Source organism: Brachyhypopomus gauderio, chromosome 19 (assembly GCF_052324685.1).
Source record: "Brachyhypopomus gauderio isolate BG-103 chromosome 19, BGAUD_0.2, whole genome shotgun sequence".
Classification (NCBI taxonomy): domain Eukaryota; kingdom Metazoa; phylum Chordata; class Actinopteri; order Gymnotiformes; family Hypopomidae; genus Brachyhypopomus; species Brachyhypopomus gauderio.
In genome coordinates this window covers 13,445,023-13,460,122 of record NC_135229.1, presented here as the reverse complement: position 1 = coordinate 13,460,122, position 15,100 = coordinate 13,445,023, and the positions used below count along the sequence as shown (strand labels likewise).

Below are 15,100 nucleotides of genomic sequence, written 5' to 3'. Positions count from 1 at the left end.
CCTGCTCCATATGTTGTATCTGATACTGTACACCAAGGCCCATAATCAGACCAAGCATCAGACAGCATCTAAACAGAGACATAGGACACAAGGGGCAAATATACATTGTAGACAGTGGTAAAGGGAGACGGTTACCTGGGTCAATATGATGCACCTGACACTATTACACTGAGACCCATAATCAGAAAGGACAAGAGAGGACACAGCAGAGACACTGGACACATTACTGTACTCTCCAGACGTCTGATACACACACACACACACACACACACACACACACACACACACCCTTGGAGCTGCCCTGGGGAATCGGCACCCCCTGCAGGCCAAAATGCACAACTACAGCATGAAAGTGGGTATGCATCCAGTCTTCAGCAGCCTACACAGAGCAGTGGGCAAAGACTGTTAAACAAAGAAGCTGACATATTTGACTCTGGGACGCTGACAGTGTGTGAAAGCTAAAACAGTATGTGATAATTATTAGTGGCTGTGCTGATCATAGACCTGCTCTCTGGATCTGAAGATCTCCGTTTGCTCTTTAGAACCTGACATTCAGATAAATTGCCATCTGCACCCTTTGATAGGTGGAGGCACTACGCCATACCAATATGCATAATTACATCCACATCATGCTACGCTGTTTTAATATAGCGGATTTGAGTTTTTGAGTTTGGACTGTGCTCTTTTTTAACGATTAAAGCTAGTAATGACAATAACCACTATATCTGATGTTCTGTATTGCTGTAAGTGTTCATACTTTAGCTGTATGCCTACAGCGAGATACAGAATAATGTTCTGGGCGCACACGAATCACATAGTACATGAAGAGCCATGATTTCACCATCAACCAGGCTCCAGAAACAATAGCCCCGGCAGCAGGAAAACACACAAGATACAAACATGTACTTCAGTTTTGACATGGTGAACACCAAGCTCTGTACGCACCATGAGAACATTCTTAGTGACACGCACGTCCATGTATCTAGAAACCCCCAAACAAGGACGAACTTCACACCGGCGCCCGAGTCTGCTGGTGGGAGTGAGATTTGGAAACAGCTCACTTTACTGCACTAAAGAACACACGAAAGGTGTGTTTCTTCATTTGGGCCTTTGTCCCTTGTGGCTACAGCACAACCAGGTCACACTGCAAGGCGATGCTTCAAAACACTCGAGCCTTCTGGAACGGTGAAGACCTGGTTTCCTGATTACGGTTTAAGCTTTAAAATGGCTTCGTTGGAATGTCTGAACTAAATAAATGCCTCAGGATTCAGTCTAGACTCAGGACAAGACCAGACTGTAGATCCGTGTCTAGTAAGGGGCTACGGCTGCACAGACGTGTACCGCAGAAACGCTTCAAATGCCACGGAGTGAGAACAGCTCAGCTCAGAGGGTCAGCCAAGAGTCCTCACAGCAGGACGCCACCCTGCTCAGTAACTGCAGGAAACATTTTGGCTGCCGTCATTACCACTACAGGAGAAACAAGTGTTACAGTTTTGTGTTCTTTTCACACTCCATTTATTTAATATCAGGTCTTGGTTATGTCGCCATCGAAAAATGCTCAATGTCAAAAGTATGTAAAACTGTAGAAAATCAGACGGGAACAAATATGTTTTTTTAGAGCCCCATAAAGCATCTTCAATTTACCCGAAGCCTGCCCTTTGTCTAAGTCTAATATATTACGTTGCCACAGTTTCAAAGCCAAGGTTAGCCATCCCAACCTTTTCGTCATTTTACAGTTGACTATACAACCTTGAGAGATATGAAACACAGCTCCCCTGAAATGCATCCATAACATCAATTGAAGAAGTGTGTCGTAAATTCTATGAGGTGCCATCGTTACGTAACCAGCACCCCGAGACGACGAGCCTTCTTGGACCGGACCAAGGCGGCGCTGCCCCGAAAGCGTTTGCACATACAGACAACCCGAACGTGCTCACGCAGACACGCGCCGGGTGTAATACATACAGAGTGCACGCAGAGATTAGAACAGAAAATAACAGCGGCGGCACAATATATCATTTGTTAATCGTAACCACAATATTGGGGTTTTTGCAATTCTTACATTTCAGAAGGCTGCGGTGCGCAAACGAGCCCTTGAACAAATCACGGCTTTTTGTATTGCATGCTGTGAGCACTCCGGCCAATTTGAGACAATTACAGCCGTGTACAAATGATGTATGCAGCTGTTCTAATACATCACAGCGGTCTCTTGATCTCCGAAATGTAAATAATTATCATCAAACTAATGCGAGCCAACCTCTACGTGAACGGCCAGCCAGTGACATCTGAATCGCACCATGTAACAACACAGCCACAACATTGCGTTTGGTCATTTTTGTGATGCCTTGGATAGCTTGAGAGAAATGTGCCGTGACTGCAGGACGCCGGGGAGAGACACATGCAAACAGGCACCAGAGTCCACCAGGACTAATAAAGCCATGGTTCTGCACAGCCCCGGAGAACGCCAGAGAGACCGAGCACATCCACAGACCCTGCCAGGATCCCACCTGGCAGGATACAAACATCAGCCCAAGACAGAATGCAAAACAGCCAAACATCCATGTGAAACAGCCCGTGGCATTGTGCAAAAAAAAAAAAAGTTCTGCAGGAGGATTCAAACAGGAGAGGACAAGAACGTTAGCCCCGTGTTAGCTCTGGTGGAGGGCCACGAAGGTGTGAACGTGCTTTGGAAAAACTCCACCGATCAGCAGCTCACGGCCATTAGCCGTTAGCATCGTTGCTAGGATCCATAGTCCCTCAGATCCATTATTATTTGTGATATGAAATGAGCTTTTGAATATGATGAAGGGCAGGACGACTCGACCCAGAGGTTCACTGTAGGTTTGCTGTAGCAGGGCGCTGTCGTTTCCCATATGTGTTTAAAAAAAAAAACAAGTGCCCTTTTGCTCCAAGTAGGTATGCAAATACGGAAATAGGGGGACAAATTTGGGACAAAAAGCACAGAGAGAGAAAAGAAATTGGAGAAGCGTGAGGTTTCAGAATAGAATCCCTCCTGCCACATGACCTCATTTCATGTAGAAGCCTGAAATTTGCTTCATACATTGTGCTTTCAGGAAAATGGTCTTTTTCAACCAAATTCAACCAATTCACAACGATAATAATAACGTATGTGTGAAAAGAACTGCACTGATTTTAATGCACTGCATTTTTTTTTATAATTTCTGCATTTCATCAGCAATTGACCGGTCTTCCTTTGACAACAATCCTTGACAAAAGAGGACACAGCGTTAACTAAGTGTCGTGGTCCTTGTGCAGAGCTCCACTGATAATGCCTTCCCCGCTGACGAGCACAGGTGTCACAAAACACACTGGACCGAGTGTCCTATTTCTTTAGCTGTGCAGGTGAGAATTTTCCATTAACCATTCCATTCTAAGACAAATTGTTCCTTCCTGACCAAGGAGGAGGATTAAAGCCTTTAGCCACAGTCCCGGAGACTCACCAGTAAAACCTATGGTAAAGACGTCGACTTCCACTCCACCATAAACAGCCAATCGGCTTGTACGGCAACGGATCCCACAAAGAGCAGCAGAGAAACTCAGAAAAACACACACTGCTTTCTTTGAAAAGAGAAATCGAGCCGTTTCATCATATTGATAATTTGTTAACAGTTTTCATAGAGGTTGACAGAAATTATACTTGTCCAACCTCCAATGGCCTAGAATAATCAATAGGTCGGATATCGACAAGTTCATTAGCCACTGGGGTGGAAAGAGTTGCTGTCTTTGCAGCTGAAAGTTCAGTGTTCAGGGCTCTCTCAAGTTTCAGGCAGACAGGTAGGACACAGAAGCTTCAGGCAAGCTGTGAGATCGATAGCCAGGCTGCAGACATCCCAGGTGCTGCGTTTGACAGGGCGTTGTTGACGATGGAGCACTTCCAATACATTCAACACTTTGTTTTATTACGAATATAAGTAGCTTCATATGACCGAGAGAAATATAATTATGCTTGTAATACCTCTAAAATATGTATCTAGACAAAGCAGAAATAATGTAACGCAAATCACATCAGTGACATGCCGACACACACACACACACACACACACACACACACATATAGGGAGCCCTGGAAATTTACATCACAGACGAATAAGAGTCAACCAGACACGTTCAACGTGTGAAAAACAACAGCGGCATACGCCATGACTCAGCTTTGAGAAGCTGCCGCTACATACATCACATCCCCACGGGCTGAGCGAGGGCTCCTACCGATACCCGTCAGTAAAAAAAAGATTGCACTGTATTGTTTCTGAGAAAATGGGCCTGGATTTTTAAGGCCCATTCTGAACCGGCCTACGCCTGCCACATCATATGCTTCCTGACACAAAATATATATCCACACCCTCTACCCCCTCTTTGCAGTAAGAGGGAGGTATAAGCTAATAAAAAATTAGGGGCTATATTAAAATATAATCATATAAGCAACCCTATAAGCCTGATCCCCAATGCATACACCATGAAATATTAAAAAATACTTTATTCATACTTTATAGAAACAAGTGAATAGGAAATAATAGGCAACATTATATACATTTATAAAATACACTCATAACCTTTCTTCTTAATATGTGCAATTTTCCTCACCCACATTTGAAATATTCATTTGCTATTGGTGGGTTATAGCAGAGTGCGTTATTATGCTCACAGGAACGCTGGCGAATTTGCAGCCGCCGACATTCTAAAGCTGGGTTCAAGTATAGTTCAACAAATTGGTAATTCCTCTTTCCCTTGTCTCCCTGCTTTCGGCTGCCTCGTGCGCCCGCATGCACGTGCACGAGCAACCTCGTGCGTGAATGCGCCCCCCCCCGCGCCTAACCCCCCCCCCCCCCCCCTGCGTCCAGTCAATGTGCTCTAAGGCCATCTGAAAACGTTTCCGCGTTGCTTTCAAGGACGCTGCCACAAAAGACGCATTCCACCAGTGATGGAGAAAAGAGCTTCCTGTCGTGGTTTTTTTTTTCTTCTTCTTCCAAATACTGAAGAGCTCGTTGGAAACTCCCCTCCACAATAAGAAAGCCCTTCAATTACAGCCTGTGGAGGCCCGCCACAATAACCCGGGACGCTGAAGTACTCTTTACGGGTTCCCCGACCGTCTGGGCGTAGGGGCCGCCGCGGGGAGCCGACTCCGTCGCTGGCTGCGTTGTCAGGAAGCTCACGGGAGGGAGGCAGAGGGCCCGGTATCGGTGATCGGCAGCTACTGTCTGATTACTGCCTTTGCCCTTGACGATTAGCACGAGCTGAGCGAGGCGCGTGAGGTTGACACGGAACGTGGGCCTCGTTGAGGGGAGCACGTGACGGGCGCACGTGAGCCGAGGGCGTAGAGGTTTATGTTGCGGAGGGGGGGGGGGAAACGTGCGCTCTGATCGCACTTACCGTTTTTGGGGTCGATGGTGAAGTACGGCTGACCTTGCAGGAGGCTGTAGACGATGCGTGCGCTGTTGCCGTATGTCGGGTCGTCGGCGTCCGTGGCCGTGATCTGGAACACCGACGTTCCTGCGAGGGAGAGAAAGCGAACGTCGCAAAGACAAGGGGTCTTGGGGGGGAGGAGCCAAAGGCGTGGCCTGAACAGAACCAGGAAGTGAGCTCGGGGATGTAGCGTCACACGGGGGGAGCACAAAACCGTGGTGGGGCAAAGACGTCAAAACAACCCATTGCATACGCGGGGCGACCTGCGTTGAGTCACATGACCGAGTCACATGACCAGGGGTCACATTACATCGCTGCCACCGGCCGTTAATCCCGCCCTCCAGGAGCAGACGGCTCCGCAGTCATTATGCATCTCCGCTATATCCGAGCGGGCTGAACTAGGGGAGGTGGACGTGAGAACACATCGGACTCTCTCCACGCTGGGGCACCTCCAGGGAGACACTGAGCAGACAGGTCGTGAAGAAGGATAATTTCACAGCTCTTTGGCTGGAGCGCAGCTAATCGATTTAGAAAGGAAGGAAGAGATGTGCAGACAATTAGCACTTCTCTCACACGCCCCCTCCAGCCGGGGGGGTGGGGGGCAGGGCGGGGGGTGGGTCGGGGGGCGGGGGGCAGCCGGTGCTCGGGGCTGCAGGCCGCGTGGACGTGATTACCCGTGGATCGGACCGGACCTCTTTTCCCTGAAAGAGGAGAGTGGGGGGGGGGGGGGCCGCGTAAATATTTGGTTTGTCTAAGTTTGCACCATCGTCCAAGGTTCCAGGGTGCAAACAATTTTTATTTTTTTTTATCTGACTCTTGTAAAATATGGAGAACAGTTTACGTATTGACTGACCAGCAGGCTACGAGATGCTGGAATGACTTTTTTTTTCTCGTCTAGAGCCGTTTAAGGCCTGTATCCTCTGTGCAAGTGCTCCGTAACCATGCCAATAGACGACATAAATCGTGGTTGCAAACGAGCCAGGCTTAGACAGGCCAAACCCCGGGCACAGCAGCGAAGCCTGCAGTCCTCCATCAGAAGCTGATGACCCGGCTAATAAAGCCATGTGCACAGAACACATCTCTCTCTCTCTCTCTTTCTCCCTCCCTCTCTCACTCTTTACCTCTCTCTATCTCTCTCTACCTCTCTGCCTTTCTCTCTCTCCCTCTCTACCTCTCTGCCTTTCTCTCTTTCTCTCTCTCTCTACCTCTCTCCCTCTCTCTATCTCTCCCTTTCTCTCACTCTTTACCTCTCTCTCTCCCTCTCTCTTTCTCCCTCTCTCTATCTCTCTTTACTTCTCTGCCTTTCTCTCTCTCTCTCTCTCTCTCTCTCTCTCTCTACCTCGCTCCCTCTCCCTCACTCTCTCTCTCTACCTCTCTATCTCTCTTTACCTCTCTTTCTCCCTCCCTCTCTCACTCTTTACCTCTCTTTCTCCATCTCTTTCTTTTTCTCCCTCTTCTATCTCTCTCTACCTCTCTGCCTTTCTCTCTCTCTCTCTCTCTCTACCTCACTCCCTCTCCCTCACTCTCTCTCTCTACCTCTCTATCTCTCTTTACCTCTCTTTCTCCCTCCCTCTCTCACTCTTTACCTCTCTCTCTCCCTCTCTCTCTCTCTCTCTCTCTCTCTCTCTCTCTACCTCGCTCCCTCTCCCTCACTCTCTCTCTCTACCTCTCTATCTCTCTTTACCTCTCTTTCTCCCTCCCTCTCTCACTCTTTACCTCTCTTTCTCTCTTTCTCCATCTCTTTCTTTTTCTCCCTCTTCTATCTCTCTCTACCTCTCTGCCTTTCTCTCTCTCTCTCTCTCTCTCTCTCTCTCTCTCTCTCTCTTTACCTCTCTCCCTCTCTCTATCTCTCCCTTTCTCTCACTCTTTACCTCTCTCTCTCTCCCTCTCTCTTTCTCCCTCTTCTATCTCTCTCTACCTCTCTGCCTTTCTCTCTCTCTCTTTACCTCTCTCCCTCTCTCTATCTCTCCCTTTCTCTCACTCTTTACCTCTCTCTCTCTCTCTCTCCCTCTCTCTATCTCTCTTTACCTCTCTGCCTTTCTCTCTCTCTCTTTCTCTTTACTTCATTCCCTCTCTCTATCTCTTCCTTTCTCTCACTCTTTACCTCTCTCTCTCTCCCTCTCTCTCTTTCTCCCTCTCTTTCTCTTTCTCCCTCTCTCTCTCTACCTCTCTATCTCTCTTTACCTCTCTCCCTCTCTGCCTTTCTCTCTCCCTCTCTCTATCTATCCCTTTCTCTCTCTCTTTACCTCTCTCTACATCTCCCTCACTTTCTCTCTCTCTCCCTCTCTCTCTCCCTCTCTCACCCTTCCTGCCTCCAACACCCACACAATCATGCCAGGTGAACACAACTCACCGATGTCTGCCATCTCCGGCACGGACGCGGTGAACGGCCCTTCGGGGAAGGTGGGGGCGTTATCGTTCACGTCCTGCACCTTGATGATGAACTCGGACTCGGGCTCCACGACTCGGCCGGTGAAGCGCTCCACGGCACGAGCGTGGAGCACGTAGTGACTCCTCTTCTCCCGGTCGAGGCTCTGCGTGGCGTGGATGTCTCCGGTCACCTCATTAATGGTGAATATGGTGCCTGCTCCTTCTCCGGAGAGGAGGTACCGGACCGAGCCGTCACCCTTATCTGAATTGGAGTGCAGCTGTAGAAGACGACACAAATATATTAGCCCACATTGCACCATGATATCATACTACAAAGCACTCCCGTGGTAAAATTGGAGGAAGTGCTGATTTAAAAGTCAGTGTAATAGCTCAGTTTGACACTTCCAAAGCTGTTTATGAACATACCGTCACAAGGTGACACAGGTTACCTCGGAAACCATGCCGTGACTCTGGTTTGCCAATCGTATATTAAGAAAGTGTAATTGGAAATGGAATGACAGTCGATGGCCTACGTCTACAAATCTAAATAGGCATGGGCAAAGAACATTATATTAGAAATTCAGTGTTTTGATTTAGTTCTGTTTATGATTTAATTTGGAAGCACTTACGCTGACATAGCTGTGAATTTATTCATGTACTTCAAGTACCGAGCATGGGAAACTCCGTGGGAGAAAGACCGAAAATAATGTATTGATTGAAGCTCGAACTATTTCAAGAGCAACCTATGAAATTGACTTCCAATTTCTAAGAAAATGTTTTCTCAAACAGTAATTAGAATATGCATAAATAGGTTTGGCTCAATTCTAAACACAGGCCAATCAAAAATCACAATTCTTTTGTCATTTACACAAGGAAAGAAAAGTGTATTTTCAGGCTCCTTGCACATCCTGTACGGACTACAGGATTTTTTTAATGATGTGCACATCAGATATAATAACGCAGTTCCTATTGATTTCCACTCAAATTCAAATGTTGTTAACTGCTATCACTGATGCATAACGTGGGAAGATTACCCTTTAATACCAGTGAAACAACCTCAGATAATTGGAAGTGAATTATGAGTAGTGTGAACTAGACTTGTTAGAGTCTTTTCAGCATTTGAATTGCAAACTTTTTTAAAGTTCAAAAACGAGGGCCTGTGAATTAGACTGGGGGCAGCATTATCTCATTTTCCTTTAATCTCACTTTAGGTGTAAGGGAAATATTTTCCATGAAATGTCAGCTTCATGTTGGCCTTTCCCAGACTCCTTTGCGCACGACGATCCTGCAGCAAACGGCGCCTCTCCGTCACAGCAAAGCTGAAAAGTTTTGTTTTTCTCTGAATTTTTTGGTTTTTTAAATCCAATTTGCAGGGAGCAGATTCTGTAGATGTTTAGCTGTGCTGACATCGAAAGCTCACGGCGCGCGGCTCGAAGAAAGCAGAGATACTGTAGCTTGAACCGTGAGGGCTGAGGTGAAGGAGGGCCGGCTAATTCACACCGCATAAACTCACAGCAGATGGCATCCGCCCAAAAATCTTTGCTACGTCACGGTTACTATTATACGATCAGCGCTGCGCTGCTATTGTGAACAACTATTCACAATTAAGGGAAAACAGAGTGAGTGTGCACTATATGCGTCATGTTGAACAAGCAAACGTATTTACTGAAGAATTGTTGTTTTAAAAAAAAAAACAACAGAAAACAAACAGAAGATTGTTTTCACTGCAATGCAAATTCAATGAACTTATTATTTGTTGCAATATTTATAACAAAAAACATACAGCCTTTGGTCTATGTACTTTATGGATCTGATTAGCATTTTCCCCTTTCATATTCCTCATCAGTAATAAGTGGTTATGAATTTTTGATGCAGATTCCAAAGGTGTTTGTGTCGTAGCAACAGCAAACTTATTTGCATATAGTCTTCTGGATCTGCTGAGAGACAAACTGTGGATTTGCACATTTGCGATGCACCTTAAAATGTAGCATGCTGTAATACAGAATTAATACACAACTGCTATTGGGGTTGTGCATGCCACACGCACACCACGGCAATCCATGTCATTACAGTAATCATATTTACTGCAAGCAGCTCTAAGCCAGCAACAACCCTGAGGCAAACAGGAAAAAACGGCTGCATGAAAGCGTGAACCAATCCAGATACACGATCATTTGCAGGTCACTTACGCTTATGCTGGCATTTAATTTGCTAATGATCACTACCGCTGCCCTACACAAGCAGGGAACAGGTTCAGTGGAAGACACCAGGCGAGGCGAAATGGCATGACATGTCCCCGGGTGAGAAAAAACAATGAAATAACTTGGCACAATGGCCAGACCCACCCTCCCAACACACACACACACACACACACGCACACGACACACACACACACACACACACACACACACACACACACACACACACACACACTCTCTCTCTCTCTCTGTCCTGCTGTGTGCTTGTTGGTGTTGGCCGCCACCGAGATCCCTGAGCAGAGAGTAATTAGTCAGAACGATGTCCACCTTCCAGACCCACTACCCGTGTCTGCTCACCTTCACAGAAACGAGAGCCAGGCCGCCCCTCTTATCGTGCCACACCTGTTTACTCACACACACAGAGCTCACTGTGCATAGTGAACGCTCTGCATACAACACACATACACACGCACACGCACACACACGCACACAGGCACACGCACAGGCACACACACACAGGCACACACACACACACACACACACAAACACACACACACACACACACACACACGCATGCACACACAGAACCAAGCTCAGCACTTGCAGCCTGAACTCATTCACACCAAAGCATCACCCTGTAGATGGTTTGAAGGGCTTGAAGGAGAGCGTTGCTTTGAAGCCCACACTGATGCTTCACTTAAAGTTCACCTAACTTCCCAGCCCGTATTTGGCACCAGCGAACACCGGCAGAAACTCCATTCAGTGTCAAAACTAGAATCTAGCCAGAGTCTCAGATCTACGCAAGCTTCAGAAAAACGGTTCTTATTCACACTGGAAACTTCACAATGGTTCTTATCCACATTGAAACCCTCACAATGGTTCATATTCAGATCGAAAAACGAATTCTTCAGCTTTTTCAGTTGTTTTTTCGGTCTTCGCTGTGGTGGTTCATATACGAGGACCGTCCTACCAGCAATTTATCTAACGTGAGCCGTAGCAGGTAAACATTATACAGGAGAAGAGAAGAAAGAATAGGGAGAAGAGAGGAGAGGAGTGTGGGATTGTTGAGGAAAGATAACATTCACACAGCATTACTAGAGCCTCAAATGATCCACATTAATTGTCTCAATTACACAGAGCTGCAAAGTGATATTTTACCACAGAGAGCTGCACATAAGATCAGAAATCGTTAGACCTTAATTGCAAAAATGATTTGGGCTAATTTCTTTATCCCACAAAGTTACACTACCTCACAGAGCTGAATTACCCCCACAGATACGCAATGCCATAAAAGCTGTATTTGCATACAGAGGAGGGCTCACATATAGATCTCCATTAGTATATAGAGCATCAGTAAAAGAATGCTAATTATTTAAAAGAGCTGCATTAGCATACAGACCAGAGTTATCATATTATACTGCTTTAGCGTATAGAGCCGAATTAGCATATAGTGCTGCATAACGCCACACCTTGCCGCACAGTACATAGCAGTGGTATTCAAATCACAAATCACCTTTAAACCTTAAAGTTTAGGTTTAAACACCTTTGTGATTCTTCATTATCATGTCGTGATGCATTAGCACACGTGAGGGACTCGGGAAATGGAGCATGAAACATGCATGAAGATCATACAATAAAACTACTGCATAACATATTAAGAAAGGTTGATGTGCTGGACACAATGGGATACAAGACTGGAATTAGCGTTTGAGACCCGAAGTGGAACACCGCTGGAGAAGTGGATATTCATTGTCATTTGACACCCACACACGACCATGCACAGTGCCCTAATAACCTTTTCTCCTTCACTAAGCGAGCTGATCTTGAATTACACAGCACGCTACACTGGCATAATGCACTGCAATAGCGTTTGGTGACCACACTCGTAACAGATGCAGTGTGCAGTTACACTACATCAGTCATCGTCAACCGCTCGTACGGAAGAGTGGCTCAAATCTGGCTAAAATTTCGTGCAACACTTTCAATCAAGTGGATCCTGCGAGATGTAAATCGGAATAATTGCAACATCACTTCAACCGTGCTGGAAGGAATCTGAAGGCTATTTCGGCTAGATGTATCGCTGGATTCATCTGTGCCTTAAGAAGTGAGTTATTTAAATATGTGTGTATTGTGCATGTGTTTCAGTGTTTAAGTGACACTTTGAAGAAATATTGCCCCATATTATCATAACAAGGCCCTCATTAGGAATACCTTGCTTCAATGTTACATTGACCCCATTCTGACAGCTTCCCCAAACGCTGTATCAATATTCATAACAACGGCTACATTAAGAGCAGTCTGAAGGAATAAAAATAATTGGACATTTTTCTCTTTTTTTTCTGTCCATCTCTTAACAGGCTCGGCAGTAATATGGTGAGGCTGTTGAGAACCCGAGAGCGGCTGGCTGGTGCGTGCAGGGGCGGTGGAGGCAGCGGTGGAGGAGGGTGGAGGGGGGGGTTGATACACCACCCACGCAATGAGAGCCAACTGATTAAATCGGAACTCAGGCACTGCCGCTGACCACAAATTACACCTCTGCGCCTGATGGAAAGGTCAATTTTACACTGCAGCCAGAGTCTCTGCTCCTCTAGAACAAAGCGTCGAGGTGTATAACTCGGAGTTCGTTTAATTCACTCTTCGTTTGAAGAAGGTGAGAGTTTTTTTTTTTTTTTTTTTTTTGCCGAGTCTTCGGTACGGAAACCTCATTAGCTGTTGTTTACTGTACAACAGGCGTGGCCCTTGTGCATCAGGGCGACCTCTCGCCCGACACACAGGCTTCCAACTCCTCGCCCGACGTTGGCGGTTACAGAGCTTGGTTTCCCACTGTGGCTCGCAAGCCGGAAGGGGTTTGTAGTGGACACGCGTCACTGGGCGAATGTGACCTCTACATCCTTGGATTTCCAGACCCGTGAGCAGCTGGGCTGCTAGAGATTGGCACAGTGCTAAATGTCCGTGGCTTCAGGAGTGACGAAGCGATCCCAGTGCTGAATGCAACCAGGCTGCAGTAGGTGAGAACGTGGAAGTTGTCTGGCCTGGTCAGATGGTCAGTGGGCGTAATGCAGTATTTTCGCTCAAGCCTATTTCTAGGATTGCACTCTTCTGGACTGAGATTGATGATGAAGTTCTGGGATGTTGGAGCCACTCCTCCAGCTTAAGGTTCAAGTGCCCCCATCACCTAAAACCTTAACCTCAACACTCCTCTGATTTTATATGGACGTTTCTTTACTTTAAGATTTCAAAAGGAAAATCTAAATCAAATCATTGTTTAGTGTGACCACCCTTTGCCCTAAAACTGGATCAGTTTTTCTACATTCTTCTAGATATTCTATGTAGGAGAACACTTCTAGGTATTCTTCTCAGAGATTTAGTAGGATTATAGTCATGTGTATGATTAACCGATTATACCAAACTGGACGTTTCATGTCACAGGTCACACACCATGGCAAGAGTGAGCAGATGAACAAGCTGCAGGGTGTTTATGCTGCATCAGAAGGTGTCTCACAGGGAAAGATCTCAAAGCATGCTGGGGTTTCAAGATGAGCTGCACACGCTTGTTTGAAGAAGCACAAAGAAACAGACAACGCCAACGACAAGGAAACAGAAGAAAGACACATCATGCATACTTCTCCTCGCAATCGGAAGTTGTCCAGTAGTACCCTGAGCTTGGAACTGGCAGGAACCAATGAGACACAGGTACACCCATGTCCTGCTCAGAGACGTCTGGACAGAAGTGGTGGTCATGGAAACAAGGCCATGTGACTCAACTATGCACAAAATCACAGGATCTGGGGTGCCGGAAAGTGTAGGTAAAATGTGAGATATTTGGGCTTTCTTTAACAGCATGGAGGTTTGTTAGGGCTGAAGTGTGGTACAAACAATGTGGAGGTTTGGAACATGGTGGAGGTTTGGAGCTGGCTGCATTTCAGCAAATGGAATTGGGGATTTGGTCAGGATTAAAGGTACCATCAGAGATCTGATTGGCTCCAAATTTATTATGCAGCAGGATGATGAACTCAACATACAGTTCATCCAATGTTATTAAGTGTTACAAAGTAATAATGTAATGTTCTTATTACAATCTTCAGCATAAGTGAATCCTGGAAGTGATACGGTCTCATCAGAGCCCGGATTTCAACATAATTGAGTCTATACAGAATTACGTTCAGGAAGAGACAGACAGATTTGAGCAAGCCTCCATCCACTGAAGATCTGTGGATACTTCTCAAAGACATGTGGAGCAAAGTCCTGTCAGGTTGCTTTAAGAACTGTGTGCAAGTGTATTGCGCACGAGTGAAGTTCTGGGAACAAGAGGTGGTGACATCAAATATTGATTTGATTTAGATCTCTCTTTTTTTTCATTCACACTGCAATTTGTTAACTGACAAAGATAAACTATTAACACTTCTGTTTTTGAAAGCACTTTTTCCACACCTAAGCTAAGCTGCTTGCCCACACATTTCAAATATCTAGGTGTAGCCTGCAAAATTAAAAATTTGAGTTATTTGTTTGTCTGGGTGTCTGTTGGGGTATGTGTGTGTGAGTGTGTGTGTGTACACATGCATGCGTATGTGCATGTGTGTGCGCATCGTAAGGCTGCAGAGACTTTGGGGAAAGTGTGTGTGAACATCGTTCTTTTTGGGCTGGTACAGGAGAGCTTTGAACGTGTCGCTCCTTCAGTGTGGCGTGAAGTTCAGAGCAGCATGTTCTAGTGGTTGGAATGATGGAGCAGAAACCACAGGGCTGACAAACACAGCCCCTCAGGGGTCCTAATGTTCCTTTGCCCTTGAGCTAGCCATTTAACACTTCTACTGAAGACTCTTAGCAGGAAAAAGATCCCAAACATCTCCATGATAAAATCATTACTTCAGATTAACTTAATTCGTCTGCACGTTTTCCTTTGTTTAGTATTAAATACTTTAAATTTCCAATGCATATCGACGACATCTGGAAACGCTACCTGGTTTAGGCAAAGTCGTAAAAATAAACATATATCTTAACGAGTATAATCACTTATACAAGGATTTATTGCTTTGTAATACAAGTCCGACTGCAAGTCTTTGGTATGTAGCTAAAAAATTTCAAATGAATTATTAATTTGGGTTTCGTCAGTA

General features: G+C 45.8%; 1 protein-coding gene across 2 annotated transcripts in view; it reads right to left on the bottom strand.

The window, feature by feature from the left end:
* LOC143483082 (cadherin-18-like) overlaps nt 1–15,100 on the bottom strand; it is a 79,825-nt gene that overhangs the window by 19,147 nt on the left and 45,578 nt on the right. For both annotated transcript variants that reach the window (XM_076981797.1, XM_076981794.1), the window contains exons 3-4: nt 7,775–8,069; nt 5,389–5,508 (exon numbers count right to left, since the gene is read on the bottom strand). In XM_076981797.1, the coding sequence (XP_076837912.1) occupies nt 5,389–5,508; nt 7,775–8,069 (415 nt within the window). The remainder of the gene's footprint in view (nt 1–5,388; nt 5,509–7,774; nt 8,070–15,100) is intronic.